This window comes from Emys orbicularis, chromosome 9, assembly GCF_028017835.1.
Source record: "Emys orbicularis isolate rEmyOrb1 chromosome 9, rEmyOrb1.hap1, whole genome shotgun sequence".
Taxonomy (NCBI): domain Eukaryota; kingdom Metazoa; phylum Chordata; order Testudines; family Emydidae; genus Emys; species Emys orbicularis.
The window spans coordinates 24,309,202-24,326,998 of NC_088691.1; the positions used below are offsets into that span (position 1 = coordinate 24,309,202).

At 41.3% G+C, this 17,797-nt stretch overlaps 1 protein-coding gene across 1 annotated transcript in view; it reads right to left on the bottom strand.

The window, feature by feature from the left end:
• Nucleotides 1–17,797, bottom strand: part of OPHN1 (oligophrenin 1) — a 137,703-nt gene that overhangs the window by 32,236 nt on the left and 87,670 nt on the right. Inside the window, exons 12-16 of the mRNA XM_065411323.1 lie at nt 17,011–17,102; nt 14,743–14,821; nt 10,986–11,019; nt 8,155–8,217; nt 5,394–5,468 (exon numbers count right to left, since the gene is read on the bottom strand). Of these exons, the coding sequence (XP_065267395.1) occupies nt 5,394–5,468; nt 8,155–8,217; nt 10,986–11,019; nt 14,743–14,821; nt 17,011–17,102 (343 nt within the window). The remainder of the gene's footprint in view (nt 1–5,393; nt 5,469–8,154; nt 8,218–10,985; nt 11,020–14,742; nt 14,822–17,010; nt 17,103–17,797) is intronic.

The window sequence follows — 17,797 nt, forward strand, 5'->3', positions numbered from 1 at the left end:
CCGAGTATTGAGAATATTTGCAAGAAAATGAGCTGGAGATAGTGCTTGTCCCATTCGTTTTTTTAAAGCTTCTAATTTAACTCTGTCATTGCATATTTCTCTTTTTAAGATCTCACTCAGTTCCTTCCAAATTTCAACAGCATCAGCAATAGAACAGCTATTTCCCTGCATTTTGTTCAAGGCTACAGAAATAGGCTTCAAGATACTCAGCGAGTGTTCAACATTTCTCTTAAGCCCAATGTTGAGAACTTTGGCTGTGACACTGCCATCTGTTTTTTCACGATTTTGTTCACAAACTATCAACAGATTAGGCTAGTTCTTGATATATTGCTCAAAGCAGTCCACTACTGAGTTCCATCACACGTCTTGTGGGAGAGTTAGCTTGGTTCCTCCCACTTGTTTCAGAGCAGCTGCTGCAAAGTGGTTGTTACGGAAATATTTTGTAATTTCAACAACATTAGCTTTTATTTCTGGAACACTGAAGTCTTTGGCTAGGAAGTGTATCAAATGAGCACTGCAACCATATGTTATTAGCTTGGGACTCTCTTCACTCTCTTCTAAATAATTTCTTCTTGTCTTTGGATACATTTGCAGCATTGTCTGTGACCAAGCTACGTACTAGACATTTGAATTTTTTTTCACAGTTTGTTATATCTTTTACTGCTACTTCTTGTAAGTATTCTGCCGTGTTAGCATTTCCTGATGTATCAGTTGTTTCTGTAAGGAAGACATTCCCTTCTTCTGTTGTCACACAAGCACATACAACAGGATCATTGTGGACATTGCTCCACCCATCAAGACTCAGGTTAACAATTTCACCCTGCACACTGCTCAATTTCTCTTTCATACACTTTATCCAGCAATTTGCCTGCGAAATCTGCTCTGTTGGGTGGATTGTATCCTGGTCTTAATGACTGAACCATGTTAATGAAGTGTGGGTTCTCAATCATTCGGAAAGGAGAGTTTGTTGCATAAACAAACTGGGCAATTTTTTCATCAATTACCTCTTTTTGTAATCTGCTGGTTCTTATCAAAAACTTATCTATGCTTGTTTCTGGATGATGGAGATTTTTTTTCTTTTTGCTACAGGTGATATACTGTGGCTATGTGACATACATGATGTGACTGAAACATTATCATTGGCAGATAACTCTGAAGCTATAGAAAATGATGGTGATCTTAAAGGTGGATAGTCTTCGGAATCCTGTATGTTGAGGATGGATTCTCCTAAACAAAACAAGTCAATGAAGTTATTTAATTATTATCACCATACTGCTCATTTAGTATTACTCATTGCATTCACTGACACTCATTACTACTTTAAAGTTGAAATTGTAAAAGGAAGATCTGCCTATTTCAGCTATTTATTTTTTATCACAACTGCATCTAAAATGATAGTACCATAGAGTAATAACTATATTTTTTGCTTAAGTATGAGAATTCAAGAATAGTCCAGAAGGAAGACAGCAGCCCTTAAGAAAGAAGTATGAAATAAAAAAAGTTTACCAACCTGAAGATCTTGCATGTTCAGACATGTTCCTTTCATCATCTTCAATGCAGCTTCCTCCTGAGAAACAACACTTCTCATGATGTTGTTTCATTCGGGCAACCAGGCCTCGCATTTCTTTGTTGCACTGTTTGCATTTTGTATGCATGCCTGTCTTACCCACAGGTAGAGGAACTTCATTAAAATATTCCCAAACTGGGTCTCTTTTATGGCCTGCTGCCATTATAGGTTTTCCCTTCTAGTGAGAGAATGGTATGGTAGATCTCAAATCAATGAAGGTTACACTCAGAAAGACCTCAAGACTTCTGGAATATGCTGCTCAAACAGTTTCACTTTTGTTTCTATTGCCTGTCCCTCTCTTCTCACATTTATTTCCAGACTTCTTCTCCTTGTGCAGATCTATTCCGCCACCAACAATCTTCTGTTCATTGAGCTTTTTGAAACTTTGCACTTTTAGAGAGAGGTAAGGGATTGACTCTGTGTACAGAAATTTGCAGAGGGACAATAGGGTTGAGGTCTGTTATTTCTCACCTCTATATATTATTTATTTATTTATTTAAAATCATTTTTGCTGTTAACAAGCATGTTATTTCTGGAAACACAAATCCAGTTTGAGAACTGCAAAACTAAGAATCTCTGATGGTATCTTCTAGACTGAGTCCCATTGGGTAGATAGAAAGATTAACCTAAATAATCTATACAGAAGCCCCTGGAGCCCCATAAGATTGGGTCCCAAATCCATGAACTATTGGAACTCATTTACAAAACTTTTCTTAAACATTACATGAATATATTGTCTCATACTATAGAGTTAGAATTTATAATCCCTATTTACATGATGAGATATCTTTGAGCTATAATGTATCTTAATAAAACTATCCTTAGATAGGCTTTTTCCCTCAAAAAGCATTTTATCAAAAAAATCTGATTTAAATAAAAAAATCCGATTTAAATTTTTAAAAAATCGGATTTATTTTATTTTATTTTTTTTAAATCATTGATTTTTATCCACCCTGGTAAAACTACAATGGGATCGCTAATACGCATTAGTTATCTCGTTTCTTGAGTTAAGCAGGAGGATAGTGTACTTAAAATTAGAGGGAGAGGAAGAGGAAGGATAAGAATGTGGTGTTAGAATGGTCAAAACGATCATGCAACTAACAAAGAGAATCACTTCTACTAGGAGACTCCAAGATCAAAGGTGGAAAAGCCTTAACTATTGCATCCTAGGTCCATTCCCCTGGCCAATGAAGGTTTATTCTCTACTGTGTGTTCTCCACAGCTTTGTGGTCTATCCTTTAAAGCAGGGGTTCTCAAACTGGGGGTCAGGACTCCTCAGGGGGTCAGGAGGTTACTACATGGGGGGTCGCGAGCTATCAGCCCACCTCAAACCTCGCTTTGCCTTCAGCATTTATAATGGTGTTAAATATATTTAAAAAGTGTTTTTAATGTATGGGGGGGGGGGAGGGGTTTGCACTCAGACGCTTGCTTTGCGAAAGAGGTCACCAGTACAAAAGTTTGAGAAACACTGCTTTAAAGCAGTGGTGGGCAACCTGCGGCCTGTCAGGGTAATCCGCTGGCAGGCCGCTAGAGCGCTTGTTTACATTTGCATGGCGAGGGCCTGATGCAGGCCACAGGTTGCCCACTACTGCTCTAAAGGGAAGTGGTGGAAGCCCTACTGCTTAAGTCCTCTAAAACTAAACATTCTATCAAACCTCAGTGTTAGGATAAATTTCCTCGCGTTCCACTTAAAATTTCATTTGCTCAGTTTCACCCCATAACTTCTAGTTACTTCCCCTTTAGGCTTCCCTGAAAAATTCCTCTGCGTGGAATCTACATGTAGGCAGAAACATGGAGGGTAATGAAGAGCAGAAAGGACTAAAGTACACTTTGCTCATGTCCAGGTTAACTGGACGCTCACAAAATTTCTATGGCACCATAGGATTACGTATTTGGTTTTGGGGAAGGCAGGGTAGGAGATACAAGTTACATGATTTATGTTAAACAAGAAACAGGGTTGGGTGAGAAATCCAAATGGCTCACCACTATTAGTTATTATTATTTATTGCTGCTGGATTTTCCACTCTGACCAAAATGAGGCTTTCGGTACAAGGAGTGAGGACACCAATCCATTGTAAATTTACAAAGGAGAAACCACCACCAGGGTGTGGAATGGAAAAACACGGAACTATTTATTGGGATGCTGGAAAATACGAGATATTTAAGCTTCCTCCTACTTAATAAATTATCAGGAAAGTGTGACTAGATGTATCTGATGTTCCAACTGTATGGAAATCCAGTACAACCATGTGAGGATATAACAAACAGTCCATTGTTTTAATAAAAATAAATAACAACAACAATCAAAATAATAGCAGCCTTTGAATAGTGCATTTATACTAGGTACCTACTCAGAGGGCAGCGGTCAGAGGCTTACATGCTGGTCAGGTGGATATTCACCAGGAACACTCCTCTTGTCCTGTGTTCCAGCTTTCTGTTGTCTTTCCCGCCAAACAAGCCATCCAGAATGGTTTGGATCTTGGCTATCTTAGCTCCACCTCTGTCCTACAATGCTTGAACTGACTGTCCACCAGTTTGTACATCAGGGTGTGGGACCAGGACATTCCCAGAGCAGAGCCTTTGACTCTGGAGTGCATTCCCCATTTCCGGCCAAACACAGCCCCGTGTTGTTGACTTTCACGGCATGCTGCGAGGATTCTCTGTTTACTCAGATTTGTCTGAGGATGTGGAGGATGTTTTGGGGGTGGAGTTCTGGGGGAGGGGCAGTTATTTTGTTTATGCTAACAATGGTTAGTGGATGCATTTGGTGGCTCTTTTACTGTAAATGCACCTAGAAGTTGACAATTTGTGCCTCTTATAAATGAAAATAACACTGTGCAGTGCTTTGTAAACAGCAAGACCTAGAGAAGCAGAAAAAATTCTTATCACACTTAGGGCCAAATTCTGCCCTCACACTGCTGTAGATTGGGAGCAACTCCAGTGGATTACACAAGTATAAAACTGATGTAAACAGGGGCAGAATCAGCTCTTTGATCTCATTCTCATTTCCTCTAAAGCCCATTTACACTGCCAGAGAGGAATAAAGGAACCTTCATGTAAATGAGAATCAGGACCTATCATCTATGGGGGAAGAGAGTCTGTTTGGCAATTAGCAATGGTCTCTCTGTTTTGGGATCTATTTGCACTCTACAGGGTCATCACATGGGGGGAGGGACAGCTCAGTGGTTTGAGCATTGGCCTGCTAAACCCAGGGTTGTGAGTTCAATCCTTGAGGGGGCCACTTGGGGATCTGGGGCAAAATCAGTACTTGGTCCTGCTAGTGAAGGTAGGGGGCTGGACTCAATGACCTTTCAAGGTCCTTTCCAGTTCTAGGAGATGGGATATCTCCATTAATTTCAATTTCAATTTCATGCTGCACAAGCTACTCCACTTCCACGTTACTGTTACCTCGGTACCCTTTGCTTCTTAGTTTGAAAATGCAGGTAAAATTGGCAACATTTTAGCTTAAAGGGAGAGACAAGAGACTAGGTGGAGAAGAAGTCAGAAAAGAAGGGAAAGAACACATCAGAAAGACTGGTGGAGAAGACCAGCAGCCTGGAAAGAAGGGCAAGAGCGGAGGGAGGTTATACTTAGGTGACCAGACAGCAAGTGTGAAAAATCGGGACAGGGGGTGGGGGGTAATAGGACCCTATATAAGAAAAAGACCCAAAAATTGGGACTGTCCCTATAAAATCGGGACATCTGGTCACCCTATTAACCTGACAGTGTGTAGGGGTTCATTTCACTGTGGAATCCAGTCCTCCTTGTCTTGCCTTACAGTACTAAAAAATTACAGTCCAGTCATCCAAGAACTGGTTATTCTTACCAAAGAAGGCATTCAGCAACTTCTGCACCTGGATATTGCTGCCAACGGTTCGGTACACTCCCTCAGTAGTGATCCCTGCGCAGAAGAACGAAGGAAAGAATTAATCTAGTATCCTTTCATGGTTGTAGATGTTAAACAGCGCCACCTAGTGTAGTAAACACATCACAGGCTGTCCCCAGGCCTGCAATAGATTGACAGCACTTAAGTGAAGAGCCGAGTGGATAATGCAGACAAAATCATTTTTAAAAAATTGCCCATCAATACCTCATGTTAACCTGGACTCTGTTAGGCAAAATGATTCACCAAATAATTTCGGCACACAGTTCTTGTTCAGTAGCTAATAACTGAACAATTGGTTGCAAATATTCAGTATTCGAAATCGGAGCTGTTCTGACTGGACTTAAAAATCACACAGTATATTTCTGTTCTTTGACTAGATCAGTGCCACTGTGAGAATTAGATTTCAGGGATGATTACTCTCAATCACAAATCTGAAATTCTCTTTTAGAAAGTTCTGCAATATTTGCTTAAAATCTGCTATTACTGGAAACATTAAGGACATAAGAACAGCCATACTGAGTCAGGCCAATGGTCCATCTAGCCCAGTATCCTGACTTCCAAAAGTGGCTGGTGCCAGATGCTTCAGAGGGAATGAACAGAACAGGGCAACTTATTGAATGATCCATCCCCTGTTGTCCGGTCCAAGCTTCTGGCAGCCAGAGGTTTAGGGATAACCAAAGCATAGGCTCGCATCCCTTATCATCTTGGCTAACAGCCACTGATGGATCTATCCTCCATGAATTTATCTAACTCTTTTTCTTTAACTCAGTTAGGCTTTTGGCAAAGGAGCTCCTTGCCACATCCCCTGGCAAGGAGCTCCACAAGTTGACTATGTGTTTTATAAAGTATTACTTCCTTATGTTTGTTTTTAACCTGCTGCCTATTAATTTCATTGGGTGACCTTTGGTTCTTGTGTATGTGAAGGTGTAAATAACACCTCCTTATTCACTTTCTCCACACCACTCATGATTTTATAGAGCTCTATCATATTCCTCCCATCTCTTTCCTAAATTGAACAATCCCATTCTTTTTAATCTCTCCTCATATGGAAGCTGTTCCTAATCATTTTTGTGGCCCTTCTCTGTGCTTTTGCCAATTCTAATATATCTTTTTTGAGATGAGGTGACCAGAACTGCACACAGTATTCAAGATGTGGGAATATCACAGATTTATATAACAGCATTATGCTATTATCTGCCATATTATCTAACCCTTTCCTAATAGTTCCTAACATTGTTAGCTTTTTTGACTGCTGCTGCACATTGAGCAGATGTTTTCAGAGAACTACTCATGATGTCTCCAAGATCTCTTTCATGAGTGGTAACAGATAAATTAGACTCCATCATTTTGTATGTACAGTTGGGATTATGTTTTCCAATGTGCATTACTTTACATTTATCAACACTGAATTGCATCTGCCATTTTGTTGCCCAGTCACCCAGTTTTGTGAGATCCCTTTGGAACTCATCTCAGTCAGCTTTGGACTTAACTATCTTGAGTAGTTTTGTATCATCTGCAAACTTTGCCACCTCACTGCTTACCTCTTTTTCCAGATCATTTATGAGTATGTTGAACAGCACCGGTTCCAGTTCAGATCTTAGGGGACCCTGCTATTTACCCCTCAACATTTTTTATCAGTAAACTAGTTTTCTAGAAAAGTCACAGAAAGTGACTACAGTCAAAGCAAGTTCTTTTAAAGTCTGGACTAATATTTGGAAGTGTGTTTATATTATTTGCACAGCTCTACTTACGCTTTTAAGGAAGTTGGTGGTTATTCAGCATGGTTGGAATTTTCAGAGCAGCGTGGAAGATCTATCACACTACTCTCATTCATTTTAGAGGGAGTTGTGTGGTTAAAATCCTGCAGAAAGCTTTGAAAATCTCACCCCACATAGTATGTTTTTCACAAAACAAATCTGAATAATTCTTTAAGATATTCCCCAAACACAAAATTGCCTGAAATATTTTGTAACCTATTCACCTTTGGCCTACTAGCAAGCATGTGATGTTTCAGCCCCAAAGGAAAATTTCTGAGAAATTCACAAGTGAGTGAAAACAAAATGAAAGTGAGGACTCAACCTTAACTAGAGTTTGCTCCTGCAAATGTTGTAATGGGGGGTAAGGTTTCTACTGTTTTGTAGGCACATTCCTTATCCAGTGTCAGGAGTCTTTGATAAAAGGTTTAAAAAATATGACCTATGAGGAAAGGTTAAAAAAACTAGGCATGTTTAGTTTTGAGAAAAGAAGACTGAGGAGGAACTTGATAACAGTCTTCAAATATGTTAGGGGCTGTTACAAAAAGGACTGTGATCAATTGTTCTCCATATCTGCCGAAGGTAGGACAAGAAAAAATGGGCTTTATATGCAGCAAGGGAGATAGAGATTGGATATTAGGAAAAACTTTCTAACTATAAATGTAGTTAAGCTGTGGAATAGGCTTCCAAAGTAGGTTGTGGAATCCCATTCACGGAGGTTTGTAAGAACAGATTGGACAAACATCTGTCAGGGATGGTCTTGCCTCAGCACAGGGGGCTGGACTTGATGACTTTTCAAGGTCTCTTCCAGCCCTACATTTCTATGATTCTCTGATTTTTAGATCCCGTTGCTATATATTAGCGAAATCACAGTGCAATCAAATGCCATTCAAGAAATTAAATATCAAAAAAGCAAATAGTTTCCAGATGCAGTACTGAGATCTTACCTTTGGTCTCTACTGCATTGATGCATTTCCTCACAAACTTGAAGCCAACCTCATTCAACTCCACTATTTCAAAAAAAGGGAAGCAAAGTTAGGTGCCTGAACGTCAACATGTAATTACTGGTGGAAAACCCAAAGAGGTGTCAAGTTACTGCAGGCATTACACCTTGCAACAAGTTTGCTACATTTTAGGGACATTTAAATCCACATATGCACAAGTGCACAGGCACAATTTAGTATGCAAACACCCTGCTGTGTGGGTGCAAGTCAGGGTCTGTGCATGCATGCAGCCCATCTGGTGCACCTACATTAAGGGATTTGCATGCATATGTTGTGAGGGGGCTTGTGCAAAAGCACACCCAGATTTTTAAGAATCTGGCCTGGAATTGTTCATTTCCACTTGTTCTCCTTCCCCCCCCCCCCTCTTGAAATTGCTTTAACAGTTGGCTTTTGAATTTTTTAATAAAACTGTAATTTGGAGAGTTCAACCACACATGAATTTCTGCCTGGCAAGAGCTGATCTGTGGCTTCCGGAGTATAGCAAAATCTGCAGTCCAACCTCTGCCAAATCAAAAGAACACATAAACTTCCACACATTCTTTATCTACTTTGTTAGATTGCAGAAAATGACAGGATTCTACTTAGATACCATATAGGTTAAGGAGAAGGCAGGTTTTTCTCCCCACTGATTAACCAATAGGTTATCACAGTCTTCCTTGGAGGCTTCAAACAGTGGACAGGTGGAAAAGTAGTTTGCTTTGGGCTAATCCAAACCCCATTGAAGTGAACCAGACTCTTTCCATTTACTTCAGTGGGCACTGAATCAGGCCCCTTAGTTCCTTACAGGAGCTAGTCCTGCAACTTTACTCAGATGGATGACCTTTACTCACTAATTCTTCCACTGACTTCAGAAGGATTACTTGTGTAATAAGGGTCACAGGATAAGGCCGCGTACGTGTTTATGTGAGTGATCAATGGCTTCTAACACTGAAACAGCTTTCTGTCTGTTGCAAACAGATATTCTGAACTTCTCTCAAATGTTAGTGTTTAATGTGTTTTTATTAGGCAGAGGGATGGGGCTCTGCATATCACACTTCAGATCAGAAGCAAAATTTGTCCTGAGGAATTCAAATCATGGCTAGAGCTAGTCAGGAAACCAACATTTTTCTGGCAAGAAATACTAATAAAAATAAAATCTGCATTCAATTATTTTTAAAGCTGCAGGAGTTTTTGAACCAAATTCTAACTACAAATTTTGGTTTTGACTCAACACTTAGAAATTAAACAAAAAAATTTGTTTCAACTTAAAAGCAAACATTTGAAATCAAAATGAATACTCTTGTTTCAAATGTTCATGCAGGAAAACCAAACTGTTTCATGAGAAGTGACATTTTGATGTGAAGAAAATTGGTTTTTGACAAATTTGTGTTGTTCTCTGGGAAAAATTTCTACACCCAAAATTTGAACCAGCTCTAATCCTGGCACAAACTCTCTAGGGAGAACTTGGGTGAATCAGTTAACTGCAGACACCCCACGCCTGCCAGCAGGTCAGTTATAAGGAGCCTCCCTGCTCAGAGCATTCTTACTGGAAACTTCAGATAGACCAGCTTCCAGGTAGGGCCAAAACAAATGTTAGCAGAGATTCAGTGCTTAGATTGCAGTGAGCTGTGTAGTATCAATTGATAATATCTCTGATTCCAAATTATTAAAACATAGGGTTTATCTGACTGCATTTGTATTACAGACCTAGAAGGAACGTGCCTCAGCATTGCCCAATGATAACTGATCGGTTTGAAGGAGATTCTTCAATCCTAACTGCACACTAATTAAGATAAAGTAGTGCTCCCCAGCTCAGAGTAAGTGACTGGTCAAGTCAGCCACAACAGGCAGAATGCAGATTTTTCAGTACTCATTGAGGGTACCTGAGTAATAAATCCACATAGCTTTCCAGTCCAATGTACTGAGATATTGGAGGCAGTATGGTTGCAAGGACTTGACATTACTAAGTGAATATGAAATGAAGGGGGAAAAGGTAAGAGGGATAACATTTTAGCAAGATAGAGACAGCTGTCGTGAGCTGTGGGCATGTGCAGATTCAACTTATTAAACATGTGCAGTGTCAGAGACAGCACTCACAACCTAGCTCTGATAAGGAGAGATGGGAGAACCTAATGGGGTGTGGCGTTTCAAGAAACCCCTAAAACTTTTTATTCTTTTGTTTTACATTTATAACACTTTTTCATGTTTTATGAAACTCTTTTCTCTAGTTAACTGAAACCATATTTTAAGTTGAAAATTTAATGTTAATGCTGTGTAGTTTTCACTAAATGGATGCCTGTGCTTTGCAAACAAATATTCTTGTTTGAAAGCTGTTCTTGTCTGACTTCAATCGCAACTAAGGGGATAAAATTAAAGAAGTCGCACAGCAGCCCAGAACTCATGTTTTGGTGACAACCCAACTAGAACTTGAACCTCAAAGATTCAGAGCTCCGTTCTAAATTTGGAACCTGCATTTTTCTAGATAGGTTGAAATTTACTGCAAATTCTTCCTCCACTTAGGGAGCTAAGGGCCTTATCTTGCAAGGTGCTGATCACCCTCAACTCTCACTGAGACCTGAGGGTACTCATCACCCCTCCCCCCGGAGCAGACCCAAGAGATCTTAGGTCCACTTGTTCACTGAGTCGAGGGAACCAAGGAACATGTGAGCGGGTGTGAGATACAGTCCATCCAGCATACAGCAGTGATGTCCACAGTTGCAAACTAATATATCATACAACATCAGTACAAATCAGATCTTTAATATTTCAGCGGAATAGAACCATGAATTACTCACTTTCTTCCTGTTTTGTGATGGGACTGTGGTAGATCTAAAGAAGAGGAGAGGGAAACAAAAGCAAAAGCAGGCACGAGTTGAGAATAACTGTCCAAGGAGAATACAGCCAGGGAAAGCAAGTCACAGACATACAGTTTTGTTTAATACTTTGCTCTCAAAAACAAAGTACTAAACTAAACAATATACCACCCTATATTCAAGAAAGGTGTTGTAGGTGTCCATTAGTTTCACTGGGGCACCTGTTTCTCTTGGACACACCCTCCCACACTAAACACAAAGATCCTTTGTTTGTCTCTTAGTAAAAATTAGGTCTGCAAGCTATGCAGCTTGGCAAAATTATATTTACACAGAATATCAATAAATTGCTTTCTTTACCATTATACTAATAACATGATTTATATACTTTAATAACAATATCATGCACTTCTGTAGCACCTTCCCTCACATAAGACCAAAACCCCTTTACGTACAATAACAAATTACACTGCAGTGGTTGAATACTGGACATTGTTTGAATTCTGAACAGCTGTCCAATATGACCATGGTCATACTCCTTATTATTCAATATTTGCATATATTCACACAAACTGCTTTCTCTTTGTCCACAGGAAAGGTAAAGGAATCGCTATTCTTCACATGGACACCCTGTGACAAGGTGTACTGGGCCCTTTGGGGCCTGACAGTCCTACCACACACACCCCAGAAAAGGAGCAGTAAAGGTGGGTCCTCCAGGCCTGCCTAAAAAGGCTGCAGGGAAGCAGCCAATTAGAGCTCAACAGGCTCAGATAAAAGGAGCTGCAGGGCCTGAGCAGATCAGTTCCTGACAGGGACCAGAGGAGCAAGGAAGGTGCTCTTCGCTGGAGTTCAAGGAAGACCCAGAAGATGGGTTCTGTTGACATTGATATTCCATGAGGAAGAACTTCAGCCCTGAGGTAAGGCTACATGGGAAGTGGCCCAGGAAAAAGCAGCAGCAACTATTACAGGAAGCAGCACGTGGCTGCTATTTATAGGGTCCCTGGGTCGGGATTTGAAGTAATGGGTTGGCCTGGGTCCCCCCACTGGCCACTGGCAGGGTTGCCTAAGCCCCAAGGAGGGGATAAGACTTGATTAGAGGACCAAGTGAAGGGCAGGACTTAAAGAGTCTCCAGGGAGAAAGCCCTGGGGGCACTGCTCTATACCAAAGCAGACGGGGACTTAAAGCTAGCCCACAAGGGGCTGAGGACTGAGCCCAGAGACAGGGCTAAAGAGACTGTCAAAAGGCACAGGGACAGGTCCTCTTGGACCTTTTGCCCTGGAAGGGGTTTGTTTGCTCACAGGTTGACAGCCTGTGCCAGTGGATGAGCCACTGAAGACCCGCCTGACAAGGGCATCAGCCGACGGGGGCACCGCGCAAAGAGAGAGAGTGCAGATTCACACCCATCTGACAGGGGGCGCTCACGAGAGGTGAGTGCACACAGTCACACACCCATATTCACACAGGAAACACAAGCTTTTGCTGCTCACTACTTGTTTCACATTACTTATTATTTGTTATTCTCCTGTTTCAGAAAATTTCAGTCAGCCAGTCATGTAGCACAGTGGTTCTCAACCAGGGTTACGCATACCCTGGGGTATGTAGAGATCTTTCAGGGGGTACGTCAACTCATCTAGATATTTGCCTAGTTTTACAACAGGCTACATAAAAAGCACTAGCGAAGTCAGTACTAAAATTTCATACAGACAATAACTTGTTCATACTGCTCTATATACTATACACTGAAATGTAAGTACAATATTTATATTTCAATTGATTTATTTTATAATTATATATTAAAAATGAGAAAGTGAGCAATTTTTCAGTAATAGTGTGCTGTAGCACTTTCGTGTTTTTATGTCTGATTGTGTGAGCAAGTAGTTTTTAAGTGAGGTGAAATTTGGGCTGCGCAAGACAAATCGGATTCCTGAAAGGGGTACAGTAGTCTGGAAAGGATGAGAACCACTGATGTAGTAGAACCAATATCATGTGACATAGGCGATCAACCACACAGCACAAATAGTTGATGAGACTAGTTTGCAAATAAACAATTGTGTAGATTAAAACTTGTTCATATGAATTATTTTGGGAATAACAACTAAATTCACAAAAATCGGGATTGGTTCATGAGTGATCTATGATCCAGAAAATGTATAAATTCAGAGGATAATTAACGAACAATTAATTATTCAACCACCTCTAGAATTAGGCCTCACAACGTTGCTGGGAGGCAGGTGGGGTGGTATCATCCAGGGCCGGCTCCAGGGTTTCCTGCCAAGCGGCGGGAAAAAAAAAAGGAACAAAAAAAGCCACGATCGCGATTGGCGGCAGCTCTACCATCACTGCTTCATTCTTCGGCGGCAATTCGGTGGCAGGTCCTTCCCTCCGAGAGGGACCGAGGGACCCGTTGCCGAATTGCCGCCGAAGAGCCCGACGTGCCGCCCCTTCCCCTTGGCCGCTCCAAGCACCTGCTTGCTGAGCTGGTGCCTGGAGCCGGCCCTAGTATCATCCCATAGTTTAGAGATGAAAAACAGAAGCACAGAGGAGTAAAGTGACTTGCCCAAATAGTTAATGGCAGAGTCAGGAAGAACCACTTTCTTTCAGCTTCCAGTCGGGTGCTTTAACAATAAGACTAGTCATTTGTTCAGAAGGATGGAAAGAGGCAATGGGCTTTAGAACAGTGCAGGTCTGGGACTCTGGATTATTTTTTAACAAAGCCCTTGATATAACCAGAGATGCTCCTGAATTTGCCAGGACAAAAAGTTCTAATTATTACTGCTAGCTTGTCATTCCTTTGGTTATGTATTTCCAGCCTATGCAATTCAATGTGTGGGATCCGGACAAATGTCATTACAGGCATTTCACATCAAACGCCCACATGCATCACTTCTTTACAGCAGTGAGCAGGTTCTGTAAGGAGCACCTAGCAGCCTATCTGATATGCTCCAATCCCCGCACACTCAGCCCCATCAAGACAGCTCTGAGTTACTTTGTCCAACACAAGGTCTCTGAGCACAGAGTTAGGTGCCAGTCTTTTTACAGAGATATTGGATAACTCCAGGCTGCTTAGGGAAAAGGAGCAGTCAATGGGCATGGGGAAACGGCAAGAAATGTATTTTGCTATATTGCACATAGCATTCTCTGTTTACAGGAAATTCTGTTTAACAGAAACGTTTATACTGGGCTTGGATTAAAGTAAGGAAACCAATGAAGGAACACAAAGTATCGGAAAATCTCTGGTGTGTGTGTCTCACTCTCTCTCTCACACACGCATGGGTTGCCACAACTTCAGACAAGAGATTTACAAGCAGGAATATTATGCAGGCAAAACCAAAATTACTTCAGACAGATCTGAGAGCTATTTGTTTGAGCAACAGAAACACTGGAAGATTCAGCTCTACTTCTCTATGCCTGCAAGTCACATTTTTATGGGGTCCAACTGATGCCAATCTAAACAGCTGAACTGAAACATCAAATATCAAAGGATACAAGTGGACAGGGCAATATGGTAACAGTCCCTGGAATGACCCTGTGAAATCTATTTGTATATACCTACTTGCTAAATTGATACCTGTTATGGACCACACAATAATAGTGATGTTGATCATTACATACCCAATCTCATGAGAACACCCTAAAAGATGAGCTCTCCAAAACCGACTATCAATACACTCTTCATCTGTGTGAAATTACACCACTAAAAAGCACATCTATAAATCAGACAATAATTCTTTGAATACTCACTGGCTCCTTTCCATCCATGGCCTCCATCCATAGCCGTCTATTAGCTTCTGAAAGTGCTTGCAATGTGATAGTCCCGGCCCTGTCCAGAGAATTAAAGCAAAGGATTTTTTTTAAAAAGACACAAAGGAATTTCATCCAAGATTTACAGAGTTTTATGTTTCTGTAGACCACTTAAATACTCAGCAAGAGTGAGTGCAGGTGGCACTTTAAGGAAGTCAGTACACACACATCATTCCAATTATCTATCTATCCATAGTATTTCTAAAGCATATGTCTATCATAAAAAATGGAAGTTACACACGTGCTGATCACACTGGCAAAGCAGGTCCCTAAATCATCTAATTCACACTGTGTCTTTGTACATTTATCTGCAGTGACTTAATCATGCAGCCTAAGGTGTCCCATCTGGTTTTCATAGCTACTAGCCTAGCACATTTTCTGATGTCTTTTCTGATGTTAACACTGTAAAGTCATGTGGTTTCTGAAAAATCATTTCAGTCTGAGTCAGGCTAACTGTTCCTCTCCCCTTATCCAAGCACTTAAGAGAGATCCCTCTCGGCTTCAGGTGAGAAACTCCTATGTCCTTATTCACCACTCATTAGCACCATAATGCAGAAAAAGACACAAGGAAAATGGGCAGGGGAGAGATAGGTACCGGGGGCCTCTGGCACTGTTAGTATGACTGAACATGCTATAGATATAGAGGTCCCTGTGCAGCGTTCACCCAAGTGAAAAATCCAGTGAGCCAAATGGTAAAAGACTTTGGTGCATGACACAGTGGGTCAAATTCTGCCCGGCTACACCCTAGTAGCCCACTGGAGTCAGTGTAACGGAGGGTAGATTTTGGTCCATGTGTTCGTATCTAATTGCCATCTTATTTGTAGAATTCTTAGGCAGGAGACAAATGATTCTAACATGATGAGATGTTACCTGTTTCCTAATAGATCAGCTTCCTAAGAAAAATCCGAGTGTGCAACTTTATTTCATGTCATACTATACTGTCAAATGCAGCACTGCACTGTACAGTCTATCCATTAACATACAGGGCTGGCTCAGTGTCCTGTGCTGGGGGAGACCTCCCCAACACATCTCTCATCACTGTGGTAAGGAACTGGCCAGAGGTTCAAGAAGTGTGGCCGCTACAAACTGCTGAGGATATGACACAGTCTCTAATCATGTCTCTACGTTAACCCTTGGTGCTGTCATTAAATCAAACTATGTATTATTATTAGTGGGCTAAACTCCTTCAGTCTTCCTCCACCTTTATGCAGGTTAGACGCCCTGCCATACCGAGTAAGGACTGAAAGGCTTGGCACGTTGCTATACCCACTGCATAGTTTTACACCCTGCATTCTTCCAATATGCACAAACTATGGAAACACCGGGCTTGCCAAAACCTCCGAAACTCACAATCCCTAAAATTTACTTGAGTCAGTCTCACCCTACTCATGTCACTTCTTTTCAAAGGTCAAGATAATTTGCAACCTACTGCTCCAAATGCCTAAATTAATAACACTCAGCGTTAGTGCAGGCACAAGAGAATTGATTCAGGAAAGGGAGAAATCAGTCTGAATTTTGGAATTAAGTGGGAATGTCAAAGGCTGAAAGAGTGACAAATGTTTGCCTTTTGTTTTATATTTTTGAGCAGGGTGTCCTTCTCTGGTAAAATAGGATCTGATAAAGTAATCTGCAGTTTAGCGCTTTCTCCTTTGTTGTGGCTTAAGCAGAGACCAAGGCTTCCACAGCACATGTGTGACATCCCAGAATTCATTTGTCTATGGGCTGATTCTGCTCCCATGGTAATTAATTAGCACCCCCAGAGAGTTCAGTGCGAACAGGATCAGACTCCCAGTGAGTAAAGTGAAAAATAACCCATGGAGAGAATCTCCAGCTCTACGACTGGCAATATATATATCGGGGGGAAAGATACATGGGAAAATATGAGGGTCTCATGCTGGTTGAAGACAATGGGAGTCCAGGGCCCTCAAGTTCTCAGAGAAGGTGCTCATCCTTTCACAGTATTAGAAGGCCCCATAAAAAGCCCACTGAATTTAACAGAAAGATGTCCATTGATTTCAATGGGCTTCAGATCAGGCATGAAGATTGTAGCAAGGAAGAACAGCACTGCCCCCGGTGCATAATCTTCCTGCCCATACAAAACAGATTTTAGGCTATTCAGAACAAACACACCCTCACCGAACGCCAAGAAAGTGGCATATTATTTTCAAAACGGCAATAACAGAGGAAGTAGCAATCCCTCTGGCTCACCTTTCATTCGTCTCAATATCAAAACAAAACCTCTTGTCTATAGAATCAGTCTTTCTCCTTACGCAGTACTTCAGTGTCAAGTCTGAGGTGCCCTAGAAAGAGAGAGACATTTAAAGCCAAAATTTTAAAAATGCATATAATAGGGATGAGACTTCTCGGGTTCCTTGGATGGAAGGCAATGCCACACGGTCTGTTGAAACATCAGGAGTGACTGTGTAATCCCAATGTCAGCCTTGCTAATCAGATGGCACTTGTAGCATGATAGCAGATGGTTCCTCTCAACATTCCACAAAGCAGATAGATAGCAAGATAGAGATCAACAGCTTCCTAAAACAGGCTTCCTTCATACAATATCAATTAAATTATGGGGTTCATGGGATTACAGTGTGAATTGGTGCTAAAAATCCTAGCAACTATTCTTTCAGTATGCCTTATGGCAGAAAGGTTGCTTAAAATAGACACTCTTAGGGTATGTCTTCACTACCCGCCGGATTGGCAGGTAGTGATCGATCTATTGGGGATCGATTTATTGCATCTAGTGTAGACGCGATAAATCAATCCCCAATTGCTCTGCCGTCGACTCCGGAATTCCATCGCGGCGAGAAGCGGAAACGGAGTCGACGGGGGAGCGGCGGCCGTCGATCCCACGCCGTGAGGACAGGAGGTAAGTCGAACTAAGACACGTCGACTTCAGCTACACTATTCTCATAGCTGAAGTTGCATATCTTAGGTCGATCCCCCCGCCAGTGTAGACCAGGTCTTAGAGGAGGACTGCTGTAGCCATGTT